General features: G+C 37.8%; 1 protein-coding gene across 1 annotated transcript in view; it reads right to left on the bottom strand.

The window, feature by feature from the left end:
• The window catches only part of LOC306852003 (protocadherin-15-like), a gene marked incomplete at its 5' end in the record, with an annotated part of 238,116 nt that overhangs the window by 2,837 nt on the left and 215,753 nt on the right, over nucleotides 1-19,526 (bottom strand). Inside the window, 5 exons of the mRNA XM_079388567.1 lie at nucleotides 2,918-3,047; nucleotides 5,849-5,922; nucleotides 6,558-6,596; nucleotides 9,980-10,001; nucleotides 17,594-17,704. Of these exons, the coding sequence (XP_079244693.1) occupies nucleotides 2,918-3,047; nucleotides 5,849-5,922; nucleotides 6,558-6,596; nucleotides 9,980-10,001; nucleotides 17,594-17,704 (376 nt within the window). The remainder of the gene's footprint in view (nucleotides 1-2,917; nucleotides 3,048-5,848; nucleotides 5,923-6,557; nucleotides 6,597-9,979; nucleotides 10,002-17,593; nucleotides 17,705-19,526) is intronic.

Raw genomic sequence — 19,526 nt, 5'->3', positions numbered from 1 at the left:
GATGATTTGTTGGATTGGTATAAAAAAGGTTATTATACCGCGGCAGCGGCAGTCGTCGTGTGAAGCCCTCTTAGTGTGAAGACCGAAGAGTGTAAAGACCATCGACTCTACCGTGCGACTCCACCGGGCAGGGACACCGGCAAGGGATAGAAGTATCGCTTTTTATTTTAGTTTTTCCATTTATATGTTTATTATTGAAATGTTGTTTATATGCATGTGTCAATTTTATTTAATTTCTTTATTTTCTTAAATATGTGGGTAGATAGTATTTATAGAGTTGTAACTTTTTAGTTTTAGTTACTTTTTCTTATTTGTAAGTCGCTTTGGACAAAAGCGTCTGCTAAATGACAAAAGTAAAGTAAAGTAAGTAAAAGGTTATCGGAAAGATTGTTATAAAGTGTTAATTATCAAGATAACTTCATCAGCATACTATAAATAAAGCAGGTTTGATGAATATTCAATTTAAGCATCAGCTTCCCCAGAAGCATCCCTCCTGGACCACAACTGCTCCTCATTAAAAAGCAAAACAACCAACACACACACACACATTTAATGTCCCTTCATGAGCTCATTAAAAGTAATGTGCTCATGGACCAAATGTCACTGGATTACAGGATTTTTAGAAAACAACAAAAACTAACCTAATTTTGATCTGAACATCAATTGCTGACCTAAACTTTTGAAGGGTGGCCTCTAAAGGTAAGACTACAGATGAAATAGCATGCATGTTATTCAGCAAAGGTTAAGGAGAAATGCCAAGTTGTGCTCAGCGAGAGGAAAACAAGAAGAAGAACTCCAACCAGATGAAGGCATTCAAAAGGCCAATAAAAAGATCAACACAAGAAATAAAGGCAATGGCCAGTCTTACTGAACATATCAGAATATAATTCAGGAGGCTCCGACAGTCTCAGTTGCGTCTGGATTAGACTCCTCATCCTCCCCGTCTACTTTAAGCTTTCTTGCTCCATCCGAAGAGCTCAAACTATCACCCGGGCTACCACCTCTATCTGGAGTCATTTCTCCTTCTTCATTATCATCTATAGGGGAGAGTTTGTCGATCTCTAAAGCTTTTGCTACACTACTGCTCATCACAGAGAATCTGCTCATGCTCTGGAAGTTTGAATCATGTCTTCTCTCCAGAGAATTACTGCTTTTAGACCTAGAGGACCTTGGATCCTTACTTCGGCCTTCTTCCATCTGCCCTCTGTCTTCCTTATCATCCTCATCCTCCTTCTGGATGATCTCTTTTAATGTTTTCATGTGGGTGAATGTAGTCGCATGTTCTGAAGATGATCTGCTGCTCTTTCTCTCGTAGGTAGAGGTTACTGATCTCTGGGATGTTTTGCTGCTGTGTCTGGGCCGAGAAGATCGGACAGATGATACTGTTCCTCTATCCTCCGATTTGACACTTTCTTTTCCACTGCTATCTTCCTCTGAGCTTGACTCGTTCTCTGTCTCTGATGTTCTCTCAGTGTCTGACTCTTGTTCTGTCTCTGTTTCTTTTTCAGTCTCTGTGTCTTGGTCTGATTCTGTCTTTGACTCTATTTCAGTGTCATCTAGCTGAGTTTTTGTTTGGCACTCCTTGTCTGAATCAAAAGGACTCTGGTCTTGATCATCATCAGAGTCTAAACTACTCATATGTGCTCCTTCTTGGAGTCTGTATGGATGGTAAGGTGTGACTGACATGGCACTTCCAGTGTAAGATTGTTGAATGATGTCTTCCCTGCTCTTACCTCTTTCTTGTTCACTTTCCATACTATCACTAGGGATTCTCTGTGATTTCCTTTCTGACTCGCTGAGTGACCAAGATGTTGGGACGCTTCCATTACTCCTATTATCTAAAGTCCTGCTAATGCTGCTCAGAGAGTTCTTTTGAGTCTGCAATGTTTTAAAGATGTTCATCTGACTCAAAACTTTGCCAAGTCTAGTCTTTGCTGAAGGAATGGCTTCTTTAGTCTGGAAATAGTTGCCATCAATGACCATGCCATTGTCCACAGTGTTTGAATGTTGCATTGTGATTGCTTTGGGGTTATCAGTACCTCCTCCTTTCTCCTCAGGAACTACAATTGGAAATATTCTATTGTTCTTCAATGGAAGGTGGAATGGAGCTGGAGCTGGGCTCGATCTTCTGTCAAACATTTGGCTGAGTTTTATAGGTACTTTGAATGAACGTTCAGCCTTTGAGCTGTAAGGGTGTGAGATGCCTTCAACTGGTCCAGGTAGTTGTTGCTCAAGCCTTGGAGGTTGGTCTCCAAAAGCTTGTCTAGGGGGCCTTCGTGGTGGAGCTTTGTCAGGAGGGGGAGCCAGCCTTCTGCCTTGCCTAGCAACCTATTACATTAATATTAGTCCAGGGTTTTTTTTATCATTCAGAATATTTAATCAACAGTTCAGATCACCCATCATCTTTGTGACTTCACATGAGTCATGTCAGCATTCCCCAATGAACTGAGAGAAATGTCAAGGTACAGTCTTACCCCCAGTGCCACATTTAATGCAAATGCATTAACATGACTGGCTGCTGACCTTTCAAAGTGAAGTCATGGTTGCTCCCAGCAAAAATCATGACATGATAGGGGAGGGAATGAAGCCATGAATCAGGAATGGGCAATTCTGGTTTGGGGGGCTGCTGTCCTGCAGAGTTTAGCTTTGTCCACAATCAAACACACCCGCCTGTATTTTCCAATTATGGATGGAGCAAAACTCTGTAGGAAAGAATCCTGAACCCTCCAGGACCGGAATTGCCCATCAATCCCTGCTCTAGATGGTTACCCATGTTCTGCAAACTGCCAAAAGCACAGAAACCCTGACACGAGTCCTGTGTAAGGGCCTTATGCTAGAGGCAGGATAAAAGTAACTTATTAAAAAATACTGCATATTGCATTGGTTTAAACTAAGAAAACAGAAAAAATAAAGATACCTCTCCCTCGGATTCATGTGGGCTGTAGTAGTAGCAGCCATCATCTTCCATAATCACCTCTCCATATTCATCATACATCCCTGTTGGAGAGATCAGCTTCCGTCGACTCCCATACTGAGGCAAGTCATAGCTAAAAAACAAGTATACAAGATTATTGCATATACCTCAAACACACACACACTGGTATTCCTATCATTATGGGGACATTCCATATTTTTGATATAATGTTTTTTTTGTTTTTTTTTACTGTACAAACTGTACTTCTATCCCCTTTCCCTGACCCAACCCCTAAACCTAACCCTCACAGGAAACTAAATCATTCTGTATGACTGTATGATTTATAAGCTTGTTTCTCATGGGGACCTAAAAATGTCCACGCAAGGTAAAATTTATTACTATACTTGTGAGGACATTTGGTCCCCATAATGTAGTGAATACCAGTACACACACACACACCAGTGTTGGGTGTAACGCGTTACTAAGTAATGCGTTACTGTAATTATATTACTTATCCACTGAAAAGTAAAGTAAGGGATTACTGTTCATTTTCAGGTAATTTAATTACAGTTACTTATAAAGTACTTGTGTTACATACTGTAAATAATTTCAACAGTTCTAAAATCAATATTGAATTTGAAATCTAAATTTACAGTTTAAAGATATAATTGAATGCAGCATCTTTAACCCTCTGCGTTCACGTTCAGTTTTTCCTGATTCACAGAGAAACCTTAAATACTCAGATACAGATATGACTGAAATCCATCGAATCTAAAAAAGGGCCTACTTTTATTTGTGTACACTGACAAGAAGAACAAAACATTGTGTTTTTGTAAAAATAAAACAAACAGGGTGTGCTTTCTGCCGTCTAGGTCTCCATGACGAACTTTCTACGCATCACCAACTCAGCAAATACTTGACACAGAGACATGGAAAATATGTCTATAGAAAGCTTGAAGTGTCTAATTTTAAATGAACGAATTCAAATCAAAAACAAATATTCTCTGATTATCTAATCTGTATGAAAGCGAGGTACAGTCTTTCCCATATATGAAGCTTGACGTGTCTGCTTTTAAATGAACAAATTCAAATTGAAAACAAACCTTCCTGATTATGCAATCTGTATGAAAGCGAGGTACAGTCTTTCTCGTATCTGAAAGCTTGAAGTGTCTACTTTTAAATGGACAAATTCAAATTGAAAATGAATATTCCTGATTATGTAATCCATATGAAACTAAAGCAAGGTACAGTCTTTCCCGTATATGAAACTTGAAGTCTCTACTTTTAAATTAACGAATGCAAATCGAAAACGAATATTATCTGATTATGTTATCTATAAAGCGAGGTACAGTCTTTCCCATATATAAAGCTTGAAGTGTCTACTTTTAAATGAACGAATTCAAATCAAAAATTAATATTCTCTGGTTATGTAATCTGAATGAAACTAAAGCAAAGTACAGTCTCTCCTGTATCTGAAAGCTTGAAGTGTCTACTTTTAAATTAACAAATTCAACTCGCAAACGATATTATCTGATTATGTAATTCGTATGAAACTAAATCGAGGTACAGTCTTTCCAATATCTGAGCTCAGTATATGCAGTCACCTGCACGGAAATGCCCTCACCTAGAAAAAAAAAATATTAAAAACATTTTCAAAAACTTTTCTTAGCTTTTGAAAGAAGACGTGTTATAAGGAATAAGCCGGAATTTACCTCAGAAGAACATTGCGATCTGACATGCCTTTATTTAGCTGAGGAGATCATTTCTGTATTCTGTATACTATTCTTACCTATAACGTAACGTAATATTCTTACCTATATATTATTACCTTTTGAAAGTAACTTACCCAGCACTGACACACACACACACACACACACACTTGTTTCGCTATCCTTGTGGGGACTTCCATAGGCATAATGGTTTTTCTACTGTACAGACCGTATATTCTATTGCCCTACACCAACACCCCTCACAGGAGACTTTGCATTTTTAGATTTTCAAAAAACTTCATTCTGTGTGATTTATAAGCTTGTTTACCCGTGGGGACCTCAATTTAGGTCCCCACCGTGACACAAGTCCCCATGAGTCTGTGTGTATTCAGGTTTAAATCCCCACTGGTATATAAAAACACACATGCACACCAACACACACACACACACACAAAACATTTATGAATAAATTAGCAAAAACGTTCTCCCCTAACTGTCCCCTAAATCAAAACTAAAACTTTATGAAAGTTCAGGGACATTAAAATAAAAGGCAAATCCAATAAGTAAGATTTAGAAACATAACCTTTATAACACTGTATGGAAAAGATCAAAACAGACCTTCATTAAGGACTTTTGAGTATTCTTGGGGAGCAGCAGGCTGTCTGAACGCAAATGCATCTTAGGCAGCCCATTTAACAGGAAACAAGCTGCAATTCAGGATTATACTAATCCTCACTAGTTTGTAGCCATGGAGGTTTTCATTTGGATTTTCTGAGAATAGATGGATATATTGAAGACCAATGGGGTATACAGCAGGGGACTGCTACTGATCACATTTGTACAACCTACTGTATAAGACAGTAAGAAAGCATGGCTAGCATTCAGTTTTGCTCAAATATATTTAATAGTCTGCAATTACCATCACCTCCCTCAGGGGGCCATTAATTTATAACACCTATTTCTATTGTTTCCTGCTAATTGGGTTCCATATGGACAGCTCACATTGCACAAGCATCAGTAAATAATTATTGCTATTGCAGCCAAAAAGACACAACCAGGTGGCCCAAAATGTTTAGAGAAAATGACACAATTCCTCATTTAGAAACCACATAAAATAAAGTCATAGAAATCGTACAAACTGATTTATTAAATGCAGCAGGCTTGACATATATCTTAAATTTAATTTGGGCAAGCAGCACATTTCAACCAGTGAACACACACTCACCCAAGATCATAATTATAGTAATCCTGTGTATAATAGTCCTGTCCTGGATCGATACCAGACTCCATAGAGAGTTCCTGTGAGCAGAGCAAAGAGTTATAATTCAAAGAGCACATTGCTTTTGGCAAAATCCTTGGGGAAGACAGACGAAAGTGTTGCCCATTTCAAAGAAGAAAAAAAAAAGGAATTTCTGTATTTCTTGATTTGGTAAAAACTAAGTGCCTACATTACCCTTTTTTGTGAGTGAATGCGAAACAATTATATAAATATATCACTTCATATGCAAAAGCCTCTAAGTGCTGTCTGAAATTTTCTTCTAAAATTAGCATTTTTATCAGGCTCCTATATTTATGTTCAGTTATTTCACTTTAATTGCATAGGAAAGGACCTATACATTACTGTTAGAGTAAAATTACTTAACCTAAACATAGCAGCCTGATAAAAATGCTAATTTTAGATGAAAATTTCAGGCTATTGCATCTGAATTCTTCATATATATATATATATATATATATATATATATATATATATATATGTGAAAAGAGAAAGAGAAAGAGAGAGAGAGAGAGAGAGAGAATTTGCATATTGTAGAAAATATATTGTATTGTAAATATTGTAGAAAACAACATTTATGTTTATTAAATGACATACTACAGCACATTCAGCTCAACAGAAACAGTTTTCTGTGAGTATAAAAGTTGAGATTCTCTACCTCTGGTCTCAAGAGAGAGGGTCGAAGCAACTGCTGTTGCTACACAGCATTCAGAAGAGAAAAACAGTGTGGAAACAAAAGAGAAAAAGAGGAATATTACATTTCTGAATGTATGTGAGAATTAATGATAGAAGATATAAAATAAGTACAGTTGGATCCACAAATCTGTGATTACACTGAAAACCAGCAACTGAAAATCTTGATTTAAACCTGCAAATAAAAAAAGTAATAAACATTTCTAAAAAAAAATTGTAAAAGATCAGCTTTACTCACAAAAAACAGAAGCAGAGAGTGCTACACGGGTGTCTTTATAAAGCCACTGGTGCTCATTGGATGTGGTGGGGGTACAAAAAAAATCAAATTATATAGATGAAATACTTCCAAGGCACTCACGTGGTAAAAAGCCTTTAAAGGTCCCATGACATGCTGTTTTTGGATGCTTTTATATAGGCCTAAGTGGTCCCTAGTACTGTATCTGAAGTCTCGTTCCCGAAATTCAGCCTTGGTGCAGATTTTCAGCCACTATGAGCCAGTCCCACTATGAGCCTGTCCCACAATGAGCTTTCCTTAGGACGTGCCATTTCTGTGTCTGTAGCTTTAAATGCTAATGAGGAGGAGAGAGGCGGGGCAAGGTGGAGGGTGGGTGTGTGTCCTTAACTAGCTTGCGGTACCATGCGCTAATGTTGACAGTGGATGTATCGCAATGGCTCGTAGACATGCAGTCCTTCAAGCTTTTCAGTACGACCCAGAATCTGATCCGGATGGAGAAGCACCGGATGAAGAAGTTGCAACTCAGCGGCTACAGCAACAGTGTCTGGATACGGTCAGTGTTTCCCACACATAGACTTTACCTGGGCGGACCGCAACAATATCCACCGCCCGCTGCCATCAGCTCCCGCGTCTCACACACACGAGCGCGACTTTAGAACAATATTTAGTAACTTTCAGACCCTTTTGGCGGCTTTTTTCCCATAACGGGTACATACTAACAAACCTAGTGACTTTTTTTGTTTAAAAAAACCTTAGCTATCATTCAGTTGGAAGATGTCTCCAGTACTGCCCCGCGAGCGCGAGGTCTGACTCTCCCGGCGCAGTGTCGCCTCGCTCAGCGTCTGTTCTGAACAGCGAGCGGCAGAGAAGCAGCGCTTTCAGTTTGCCTTAAAGCAGCAGACTCATCAGTAAATCATTTACAAAACAGTGTTTACAAGCATCTGTCGCTTACTAACTGTTTGGACTTTTAAATATGAACATAATTTGTCTGTTAATATGCGCATAGTTTATAACTCAGACACAAAACAGTAATGTAGCCAAAACCACTGCATATAGTCGCTTTTTAGTGTAAGTTAGATGTATATTGATTTTATCAGACGATGTTGCGATTATAAATCAGGATTTAAGGAGTATAGTGAGAGTGATTCAGGGTTAACATGTATTATTAATGGGTCATGTTTACTATTTATACTTGTTTTATGTATGACAACAGAAAATATGTAAATCTGAACAGCTTTATTGGGCATTCAGTTGTATTACAGTATGTGACAGTTCAGAGTAGAACAGATCTGAAGTGCCAAAAAACAATGCTTTGCTCGTTTGCAAGCCATGATGTCTCTCGCTCGCCTTGCACGGGCGTAGCTCATTTTCTCATGGGCGGGCAAAGCAGAGAAAGGCAACCTTTCCCCGTATGACGACATAAAGGGAAGATTCCAGATTGGGGCATCTGAGCTTTCATTTTCTCAAAGGCGAAGCAGGATACCCAGGGCTCGGTTTACACCTATCGCCATTTCTAGCCACTGGGGGACCATAAGCAGGCTAGGGGAACTCATATTAATGTTAAAAAACCTCATAAAGTGAAATTTTCATGCCATGGGACCTTTAATGTACTGGGCTTAAATCATTACAAAATAGTTAAATCGTTAGTGGATCTAGACGCGTGTTCTGAAGAAGGCTGTTTTTGCCAAAACGCGTAGATCTACTTTTAACTATTTTGTAATGATTAAAGCCCAGTACATTTAAAGGCTTTTTATCTTACCATGTGAGTGCCTTGGAAGTATTTCGCCTATATGATCAGATTTACTTGCTTTAGAGAAGATATTCTCATAAATTGTGTTCATTATTAGTTCCGATTTTTACTCAAATTGCACTGATTAAACAATTAGCGTGAAAGAAAAATAAATAAAAACTGTTCAAGTAGGAAAAACTGACAATATACGTATATATATACGTATATATATATATATATATATATATATATATATATATATATATATATATATTAGTGCTGTCAATCGATTAAAAAATTTAATCGTGTTAATCACAGTCATGGACTGTGATTAATCACGATTAATCGCACATTTAAAATACTAGGATTTACCTGTAAATGTGTTGAAAAAGAAATGCATGATAAACTAGTTTAAGGAAACAGAACCTTTCACACCTCCGCTAGGTAAGAGACATAATCCTTATTATTCTTTTTTTTTTTTTTTGTCAGCCATTATCAGCGTTTATACTGACAATAAAACATTTACCAAGCCACATCGCTTCAATCCCAGTATACATTTACCCAACTATTATCAAATGTATTTCTAAATAAATACAACAAAACATTTTCTTGCGACCTTACATGAAGTATTATGATAAAATGCATTATGAAGAAGAATTGGACCTGTTCTGCAGGTGCATTAGAGCTAACATTAGCATCATGCTACATAAGACAATTTATGAGATTAGTAGTACACGTTTACTCAGAACTCACTTTAAACCACCATCGAGTGTTTGTAATAACTTCCTTTTGCGATCACGTGTGTACACACATACACTTTGGGCGGCCGCGGTACATTATAAAAGTAGCCCAAAAAAACGCAACCCATGGCTCTGTAATTTTTCCTGCAACTGTATTTTCAAAATAGCCCAATTGTGCAGGAAAACCGTGACCCTGGCAACACTGGTTGGCTGTACCCTTATCAAATATGAGTATTCATATCTCTTGTGCACTCTCTCTCTCTCTCTCTCTCAGACTTGCTCTCTCTCGCCGCGTTCGCTTCACTTTTGTCTAGCCCGGCGCCTCATAATCACACAATCCCTGCATCCCAATGTGCATACTATACACCCTATCTGCCCTAAATAGTATTGGAAATTACTAATATCACATAGAATTTAGGATGAATAGTGTGTATATTGGGACACTGGCTTCCATGCTGCGATAACGGCAAGAAGTTGGGGTCAAACCTTATCAAACGATTAATTTGCGTTAAAAAAATATTAATGCGTTAAAATTTTTAGATTAATCGCATGCGTTAACTTTGACAGCCCTAATATATATATATATATATATATATATATATATATATATATATATATATATATATGGCCAAAAACACTGTCTCAAGACGAACAATGCAATTCCAAAGAATAAAAATACATACCTCCTGATGCCCGTAGCCTCTCCTGTGAGGAGATAACAGTATGGAAATAAAGTCAGTAAGATTATTACGATGAAATCTTGATATTTCATATCTAGAAAGTGTTTTAATTCTTTATCTCAAACTGGACTGTCAGATGTGACAAAGTCTTTAAATGTTTAGCAGATTCAATGCATAAGATGAGACAGCGTTTCCTTGAGATGAGGTTTCAATTACAATGTCCGTTAAGTTTCTGCAAGGTTGCCTCAAACTCTGATAAATTACAACTGTGAAGAACTGAGCATGTATGTGTGGATAAATATGCAGATATACAGTAGTCTGAACCAAAACGTACGGTGAGTATTTCCCCCGAAAACTTGCTGCAATGAATGGGTGCCTACAGAATGAAAGTCCAAACAGCTGATAAAAACATCACAATGATACACAATAAATATTTGTTAAGAACAGTTTTGGACTCTTTTTGCTTTTAAACGGTGCTTGATCTTTGCATATTTCTCTCCTGATTCAGATGAGATGACTTTTTCACTAGAGAAAGCAATATTTTGGATAAAAAATGTCTTGATGGATTTGTTTATTACAAAGATGCAGCTTTTCACTTCACAAGACTTTAATTGATGGACTGTGGGTTATTGTTATTACTTGTGTATCCATCCATCCATGGATTTTATTATTAATAATGGGATTTTAGTTTAGGGAACATTACTCTAGGGGTCAGTGGTGAGCACTAAATGGTAATAAAGCTCACAGGCCTCGTCGCATAATGAATCTGCATTAACACCACTGATTCAAAGCAGACAATAAGACAGTGACATGCCCATAGAGGAGAAAAGCTAGACACTTGTTCGCTGCAAGGACGAGTGGCACACTGTTTGTTTATCACTCAGATAAATGTTAACACCCTCAAGCCTCTAATGACATTAGACATTATCATGTGTGACAATGCTTGGCACGTAAAGAGGACCTAAAAACAACATGTGATTACTCTTTATCAGGTGTGTGTTAGGGGTACATAGAGTTTATATGGAGACGGGCCAGCATTTCCAAAGTGGCAGGACCATTTCACTGAAAGCGTAGCAAATTAAAATTCTCTCCAGGCAGCAGATCAGCAAGAGCAAATTACAGCAATTCTTCCCTGATGTGGGCATAATGAGGGATTCAAATGAAGATTTATCTCTTAACGATAATATGCGACTTTCAAGGGACTTTAGTTTTGTTGACTTTTCTCTCTCTCTAAGTGAGTGTGTTTGCAGGTGTAATGATGTGTCAGTCCATGAATGAAATATGATATATTACATGATATGTAATTATAATTGAAGTATGTAATTACAAGGTCAAGGTACAACTGCATTTCCATCTTTTTTTTTCCCCCGAAAAGGAAACTTACCAAAGCTAAATTAAACCTACTGTGCTATATTAATTATCTGATCATCTTTTTCAATTCCTTCAAGGTCACACACAATAATTAAAAGATTAAAAGTAATTTAGCATTAGCTGGCATGTTCTATTCTATGTGGAGTTTTTGTTAATTAAAAGTAATGGGAGCCAGTACCACCAGTGACAGCATATAGAGAAAGGTATTACGAAGGCAAAAATGCTACCATAGTTTTCAGCATCATGCAAATATAATTTTAAAAAGAATCATAAACTACATAACAGGATAAACACCACTAATATGTCAAGAGGTCCTTCAAAAAGTTATATTTAGAATATAGAAACTGTCTCTGTGTAATCATGGTTTGTTTTATAACTATACATAAAGTTATGTATTAATATTTACTATAAGTAGTTAAAATGTTAAAATATTTTAAAAGGGCTGCACAAAAAAAACACAATTACAAAATGCAGATTAATTACATATAATCACATACATCAATATGTGATTAAACGTGTTATCACATTATTCTTTTGTAATAAAACACATTGAATTAATTTGTTGACAGCACTAATTTTAGGCATGCATTCTTTTCTGCAGTGCAGTTTGACTTTTGCCATCTGCTTTGCCAGTGTTTGAAACGTTGACTAAACAGACAATATTAGTGACAGATTAATCTTGTTTGGGCTAATTTTAACACTGAGAGAGCTTTCCTCCTCCCTCTGATTGCCATAAAGATGTTTGTTTTGTTTGTTTGTTCCTAACACTTGTTAATATTTCATGATGGCACTGCTAGTCCTAATGGAACATGGCGCTACAGATTAGAAAAACAAATCATGATATGAGATGGAAAAGTATGGCATGATGTGGGTTATCTGCAAAGAAAATTTGAAAGAAACAACAGTGCTTGAATGATAGTAAAAAACATTTAAAAAAACATTTAGGTATTATTTACTAGTTTTAGTAAATCATCACCATCACAAAAGAAGTTCTAAATGGTTTAATACATATTAAAAAAATAAAAGAAAAATTACAACATTTAGTGTGAAGACCAAATCGGAATTCAAAAGGCAAATATTGACGATGGTTTTTGAATCCTGCACATTAATTGTAAATCAATGGGAGATTTTTCTGTCTTCACTCATAAATTTCTTTCATATAATAAACCCAAAAATACATAGCACACATAACACTGAGGTGATCTACCTCATGGAGTCTATTTTGAGGGGCTCAATTTATAGCAGAAATATAATAGGGTAGGACGTTTAAAACAAAGCCTAACCAGAATAGCAGAGTCAGTTACAGTGCTAAAGGTCATTGAGACACATTTGAACAAAAACAATATGGTATAGTTGTCTACTGATGCAAGTCGACAATAATCGGATATAATGGTGCAGCATCCATTCATAAGTATCATAACTATTAAAGCCAGGATTTGGAGGACATTTGCTGAATCAAATGCAGCGTGTTTCTGTTTAAAAGAGTAAATGGAGGACATATCACCTATCAGACAAGCTCTCTCACATACACAAACATGCTTGCATTAAATTGATTTAGCAGGTAATTACAAGCAACTTGATGACTCAGTTGCCTCTCCTGCCTCCTAAAGTGTGCACAGTCACGTACCATAGAGCCATTTAACATTACAACAAACTCGTTTCTCTTCAGTGCTTTTCTAGTCCTTTCTTGCACAGACAATATGCGCATCTGGCACAAACAGTTCGCAATGAATGCTTTCACCGCGACATGTCCTATAGGTCCTATAACAGCTGTACTTAAAGATAAATTGATCATAGTGATACAGGTTTTATACAATGAAGACTGACTCTTTTTGAAGTGAATATCCTGTGCCAGATATTGCTCAAAACTGGTAGACAGTGTAAATGTGGCAATTAACAAAAGAAAACATGAGAAAAAAGAAAGAAAGAGAAATGAGAGGTGAGCACATGCAGTGTACCTCAGAGAAAAGCTTTATAGAGGACATTTATCCCATCCAGTGACAGTAACATATAGCCCAACGTTAGGGCATATGAATTGGATAATTTCTATAAGTAATAGTGTTTTGTGTACTAAAACATTAAAATGCCTGTATGAAGGTTTAACTCAACTAAATAATAAAACACTCTTGTAAAACTTATTAAAAATACAAAAACTGTAAAGCACAAACATTTGATTTTGTAATACAATAAGATGAAACACAATGATAAGACAAAAATATGACAAGAACGTAGTGATAGTTTAAGGGGCCGTTCACAGAGGACACATTCTTGTGCTGGTGTCGCTGGCGCCATACTCTACTGCTTGAGCTAAAGTAATGCTGTAGTGTGCCACATAAGTCTTCAAAAGTGAAGCCAAAGCGTCTTGATCTCCCCAGGTTGCTGGTCCTGTATAGGTCATAAACCCTGCTCCATGTAATCTAATGGGACTTGAATAATTGCATTTCATTTCAAATAATTTGTCATGATTGACAGCTGAGATTGACAGCTTCTCTGAGTGAACTGAGGCACAAACTAGTTGTATTTACCTTATTAACACAAGCCTCTTGTACGGCAATCAGCAGACAAAAATTGGAGCAGTCAGCCTAATTAAAAAAGGGTCAGGGGCGTGTGCTTGCGATCGACTCAGAGTATGTGGGTGGGACGGTGGAAGCGGGTGTGTTGGTGGGATGCAGCTCCACTTTGCTCACTACAGCTCAGACTCGGGTCCCGAGTTCACTACTGTGCAGTCTCTGGTCTCATATCAGAGCAATATGTCTGCATCCTATTGGGACATTTACGGCTTTACTTTTCTTCACTCGAAGAGAGTGGAGGTGCAGCATCCATCTTTTTTTTACAGTAAATGGTTCTGCTGCACTCTAGCAAAATTATGTGATGCTAGAATGCATCCTGTGTGAACTGCTTCTAAGACAGTAATAGCAACATAGACAAAGAGAGTGTCACAGGATAGTGGACTGAGAAGGAAAGCGTTTCTCCAGCTCCTCCACTAGTGAGTTCATGTTTGTATTGGGCTCTGTTGCTGGTATTTCTTGTACAGGCTCCGCCTCTGACACACCTGCCTCTGGTTCGACAGACACTTGTGGTTTGGGGACAATCTTTAGTGGGCGCTGCTTTTTATCTATTTGACTGTACATGTTGGCAACAGATTTCTCTATGTCAGCAATGTTCTGGATGTTCTTAAGGATCCCTTTGAGTTCTCTCTTTGGAGGCTCAGGCGGTGGTGGAGGTGGTGTGGACCGCAAGGACACCGGTCGAAGGGATGTGACTGAGGGAAGAGGAGGAAGGACAAATGGAGAAGGAGGTATGGAACGGGAAAAGGTTGGTGATAAGGGAGGTGGGAGAGGGGGAGGAGGTGGAGGGGTTGGATGGGGAGGGTCTGGCAGGGATGGAGGGACAGGAATGGATTGGGGTGGGGGACTGGAAGAAGGTGGAGGTGGTGGGGGACTGGAGGGAGGTGGAGGTGGAGGTGGTGGGGGTTGTGGAGCAGGTACATCTGGTGGGTCTGGGATGATCTCCACATTGACCTCGTAAGACTCCACATCAGGATAGGTAGTTATTCTGCTAAACTTCCGCAGCACTGGTGGAGTGGGCTTGTGACTAGGCGGAGGCGTTCCGTCAATCTGGGTAATGATTATTGCTGGGGGTCTGCTGTTATGTCCCATGACTGACGACTGTGGGGTCTCAAAAACAGAGAGAATAATTTCAGAAGAGAGCGACCCACGAGAGTCCTGGCCTTGCCTCTGCCTTGTGTCCTGCAAGGCCTGCTGCTCAAACTGCCGTGCCTGCTCTTTTACTGTCAATTTGGGTTCGGGATCTTCGTCTACAAGCCCATCAAACCCATCAATCATCTCCTTACTGTCCTTAAAGTCGGACTTCAGCAGTTGCAGCTCCCACTGAACTGGATCCATCGCCACCCTTCTACTCCGTAGGGCTTCGTTGGTCTCACACTTGTGCAACCTAGAAGGTAAAGTCCAGGCATGTCCTGAGCCTGTAGATGGGAAGCGCATGATGGACTTTCTCAGACCTCTCATGTCAGGTGAATAGATGCCCAGGTGGTACCTCTGATTTTGGTGCTCAGGGCTGCTGAGGGTGCCATCATCAAGGTACAGGGGGTTGGTTGTAGTAAGAGGGTTTTCGTCAGAAAGGAAGGTGATGTTGCTTTCTGATTTAGGCAAGTTGTTAAGCAGGACTCCATTAGCGGTGGACAGCTTGTGAGCACTGATGGCACGGGAGGCAAATGAGCTAATGAGACGCTGCCGATCGCCGTCCTTCAGAACACACCTCTTAGTCCTGCTTTCAGCATAACCGCAAAAAGAGACAAAGATCAACTTAACAGAGGACGTGAACAGTAAGATAGATGGGGAAGTAGGAGGGAAGCCAGCTACAAAAAGCACTTGCTTGGATTGACTTTAGTACTAAGAAAAAAATGCTAACCGAATCCTAGGCAAACACCCAAAATAAGACGTTTTCACTGAACAGCGCTAACACAGTGCCAAGCTAATACCAATACTGCGCAAGAGAAGGCAGCTGATAACAATGCTAGGCAATTGGAAGCAAAGGATATTCAACATCTCTGAGAAAACATCATAAATACAGCTATACCTTACTTACAGTAGCCTATAATGTCTACTTGAAACTACTTGGGTAGTTGACAACTATAGTTTTAACACAGATGACTCCTTACTTACTTAGATCTGATATCCAAGAAATGAGAAAGAGAGACAGGAGGAAAATACACATTTTATGAGTGAAATTAGCAAGATGTTAAAAAGCAAATAAGTGTAATAAAGGTTACACTTTTAAAATGGGAAACCTGCCTGACAATTACAAAATCACTACAGAGAAATTAGTCTAAGTGGTCTAATAATGAAAAACTTTACTTGATCTTTTGAGTTAAGATGTGACATCACAACAGTTAGCACAATAAAACTCTCCACATTACTGTCCACATGTAATCTTTAATGTTGAAAACCAGTTCAGTCATGATTAGGACAATATAAGTAGGATAGACACTATTGTGTTATGACAAAAAAAGTTATTCCATTTGGTAATGATCATTGTGGTCAGATAAAGGTTGCAGTGGAAAATAAGCCAGTTTAATTTTAAGGGTCAGGTAGAGGGTAGAAAATGTTCACATGATACTAAATTTGGGGCTGTGCACCAAAGCTGTCTAGGAATCTATTATATCAGTTGGTTTTCTACTTAACATTCCTCCCCACTGGAGGTATATGGAAGGCCCTGGAATTGTATGGTAAAAAAGTAATGAAATTACTCATAGAAAATAAATTGTCTTGACAGTTTTGGGGTCAAACATTACTGAATAGTTTTCCAAAAAACAACAACAAAACACTTTTTGATATACCAAAACCTTCGGGATGCAACACAGTATGAATATGGCAATGAAAAAGCGATATAGGATTTCAGATTGTATCTTGGCACTGCTCTTGATTTAAATTTAACCACAAACCTGCAACTTCTAAAATAAATGAGTCCAGTCTTCATCCAATTTGGGTTAGATGATCTTTAGACCATTCCTGTTAAATATGGATCTTTGATATTCCACAAAAACCTTCCTGTAAAATTATATTTAATGATAACTATGAAAACACGAAACAGGACGGGTTAACTGTGTATTGCTTTTTACATTGAAAGCTTGTAATGTTGAGACCACACCCTGAAGGTAAAAAAAAACAAAAAAGGTTTGGTGATCACCTCAACCTGGGTTCAAACTTGCAATCTTTTTATGGAAGGCCTGTAATTTTGCATAACCCCTAAATGTGTTAGAAATCCTGGCACAGGTTAAAGAATAAATGGGTATGACTGTCACAAAAAGGGATATTGTCATTGGGTGGAATTTTAACACCATGAATAGAAGCCCTAGCTTTGCTAAGCTATAAATCAGGTTACATTAAATTGTATCTGTAAATCGTGTAAGAGAAATACTTCAAAAAGTCTGGGTAATTCAATTTAGCATCTTAATAATCAAAATAGAATTTTAATTTTCCACACTCTTCTTGCTCCAATCCTACAACTACATTTAGTTAGATTTGAGAAAGAAAAATGCCAATTTGGTTAGAAATATAGACTTAATTCATAGCCTGAATAGACTTTGTACTTCAAGTACTAACTACTAATTATACTTCAAGTAAATATATCCTGTAAAACCCATTGCATATTAATATTCTGACTCAGCCAGTGTTTTAAGACATTGACAAGTACAGTATAAAGTGCAGAAGGTATAACACTTACATGGTGCTGTCGCCGAGTTCTTCATACAGATTGTTGGTGGCAGCGCCTCCGGATTTGCCAGCGGGAAGCACCATTTGAATCCTGGCTGTTTTTGCACACTCTGCCTGTCGTCTTCAGATGAAGTCAACAAGTAGAGTAAAATAAAAGCAATATCTTATATTATGAAAGATTCATAAATTATACATGCACTCACAAATCAAGAACAATATGTTTACAGAAACAAAATTTTAATAATTTGCTTTATTGCATATATTTATTTTTTTATTTGTTGCATTCAAAGGTAATATTAGAGAGTTTGATGGTTATGCTTTTGTGATGAGTGCCTGGGAAGTGGTTTGAGTTTGTAATTTCATAGCATGCTGTCCTTAAAGAACACTTCTAATGTTTTTGAATAATTCGGTTTTGATCTTTTCTTTCAAAGTGCAATTTACAAGGATGTTGGAATCAGCTTTATATCCTCAGGGGATCTGACAGCTTAGGGAACAAAAGCTATTCTTTAAATAAGTTGCGTTCTAAGCTCTTCTGTTCTGGTCCTGGGAAATCAACAAGCCTTTATCTTTCCCTGGACATCCCATGGCTTTTTTGGAGTTTCCCAGACACAACAAATTAGATCAGTGGTTCTCAACTGGTGGGTCGCCGACAGCAAGAGAAAAAAATGGTATGTATAAAAGGGAATAATAATAAAATGTAGCTAACCATATAATCTGTCATAGTTAGGAGTGCACAATAAAGAGGCATTTCAAAAAGGGGGAGACACCGCTTCTAATATTTTTTATTTTATTTATTTTTTTGTTATGGATGCCAATGGTCACATGTTAAATTAAATGGTACTTCAGATCAAATTTCTAGAAGCTAGTCATATTATGGGCAACATGGACAGGTAGACAAACAAAACTATGCAAAATACAAGAAGATGCTAGCAATGAGGAAAGACATCATTAGTGCCGTCAATGTGTTTTGTACAGTGAATTATTGGCTGTTGAGAGCATAAACATTAAAATTCAAGAGACATTTAGAAACACTCAAACTATAAAAATAAGTCTGTTGAGTTTTTTTTATATTAATATATTCCACTATTGGTGATTTACATTGTTGTATCATTGACTTTTGTATGACAAGCTATTTAGGTAGTGTTGGGTTCAGGGGCGTAGATTACTTTTTCATTGGACAGTTGTGTTCTCGACATGTTGAGGTTTTAATGGAGCAATGTATATAAATGCAGAATGATTTAAAATTCAAAGAGACAAGATATACATGATGTTTACGTTTCCATGGCAATCAGTCACTCAGTTTGTGACGTCACGACATGCCCAGGCTTGCGCCCGCGGTCCCGCGCTGTATCCATCATTCATTAGAGGTCAAGATGAGTTCAAAGCGGCAAGAAACTCTTCACTCCTTTTTTACGAAGAAGTCAAGCAGCGTAAGTTGTCATGTGGGATCCGAATAGTGTTGCACAATGTTGAGTGACTCTGCCTATTGCTCTTGCTGAATAATTAGCAAGTTTTGATGTTCATTATATGGAGAAAAAAAAACTGCCTGGACAAACATGCACTTATTTATTTTCAGTGTATTTTTCCGTAACTCTTTTGTAACGTCTTTTATTTTGACACGTATGTATGTTATCAGAACCCTTCAAATAAGAATAAAGATAATGTTGAACTGAGATTTTACAGCGTTTGCAGCATTGTGACACTCTGCCAAATCTACATGATGTATTTCAATCAAGTATGCAAGCACTGATCTGATACAGGACCGATCATCATTTAGGGCTGCTCTGTCATTAGTGCACTAATTTGACGTTTTTATGTGTTGTCAAGAATGAACAAGAAACAGTCAGCCTAGGTTTGTCAGGACGACACGCAAGAAATACAAACTTCACAGCTGATAAGAACTGATAGAGTAGCTTTTAACACCTGGCTGTTTTTACATTGTA

Source organism: Barbus barbus (assembly GCF_936440315.1).
Source record: "Barbus barbus genome assembly, chromosome: 32".
NCBI lineage: Eukaryota > Metazoa > Chordata > Actinopteri > Cypriniformes > Cyprinidae > Barbus > Barbus barbus.
Note: the sequence above shows the minus strand (reverse complement) of the source record. Positions and strands in the feature narration are given on the sequence as shown.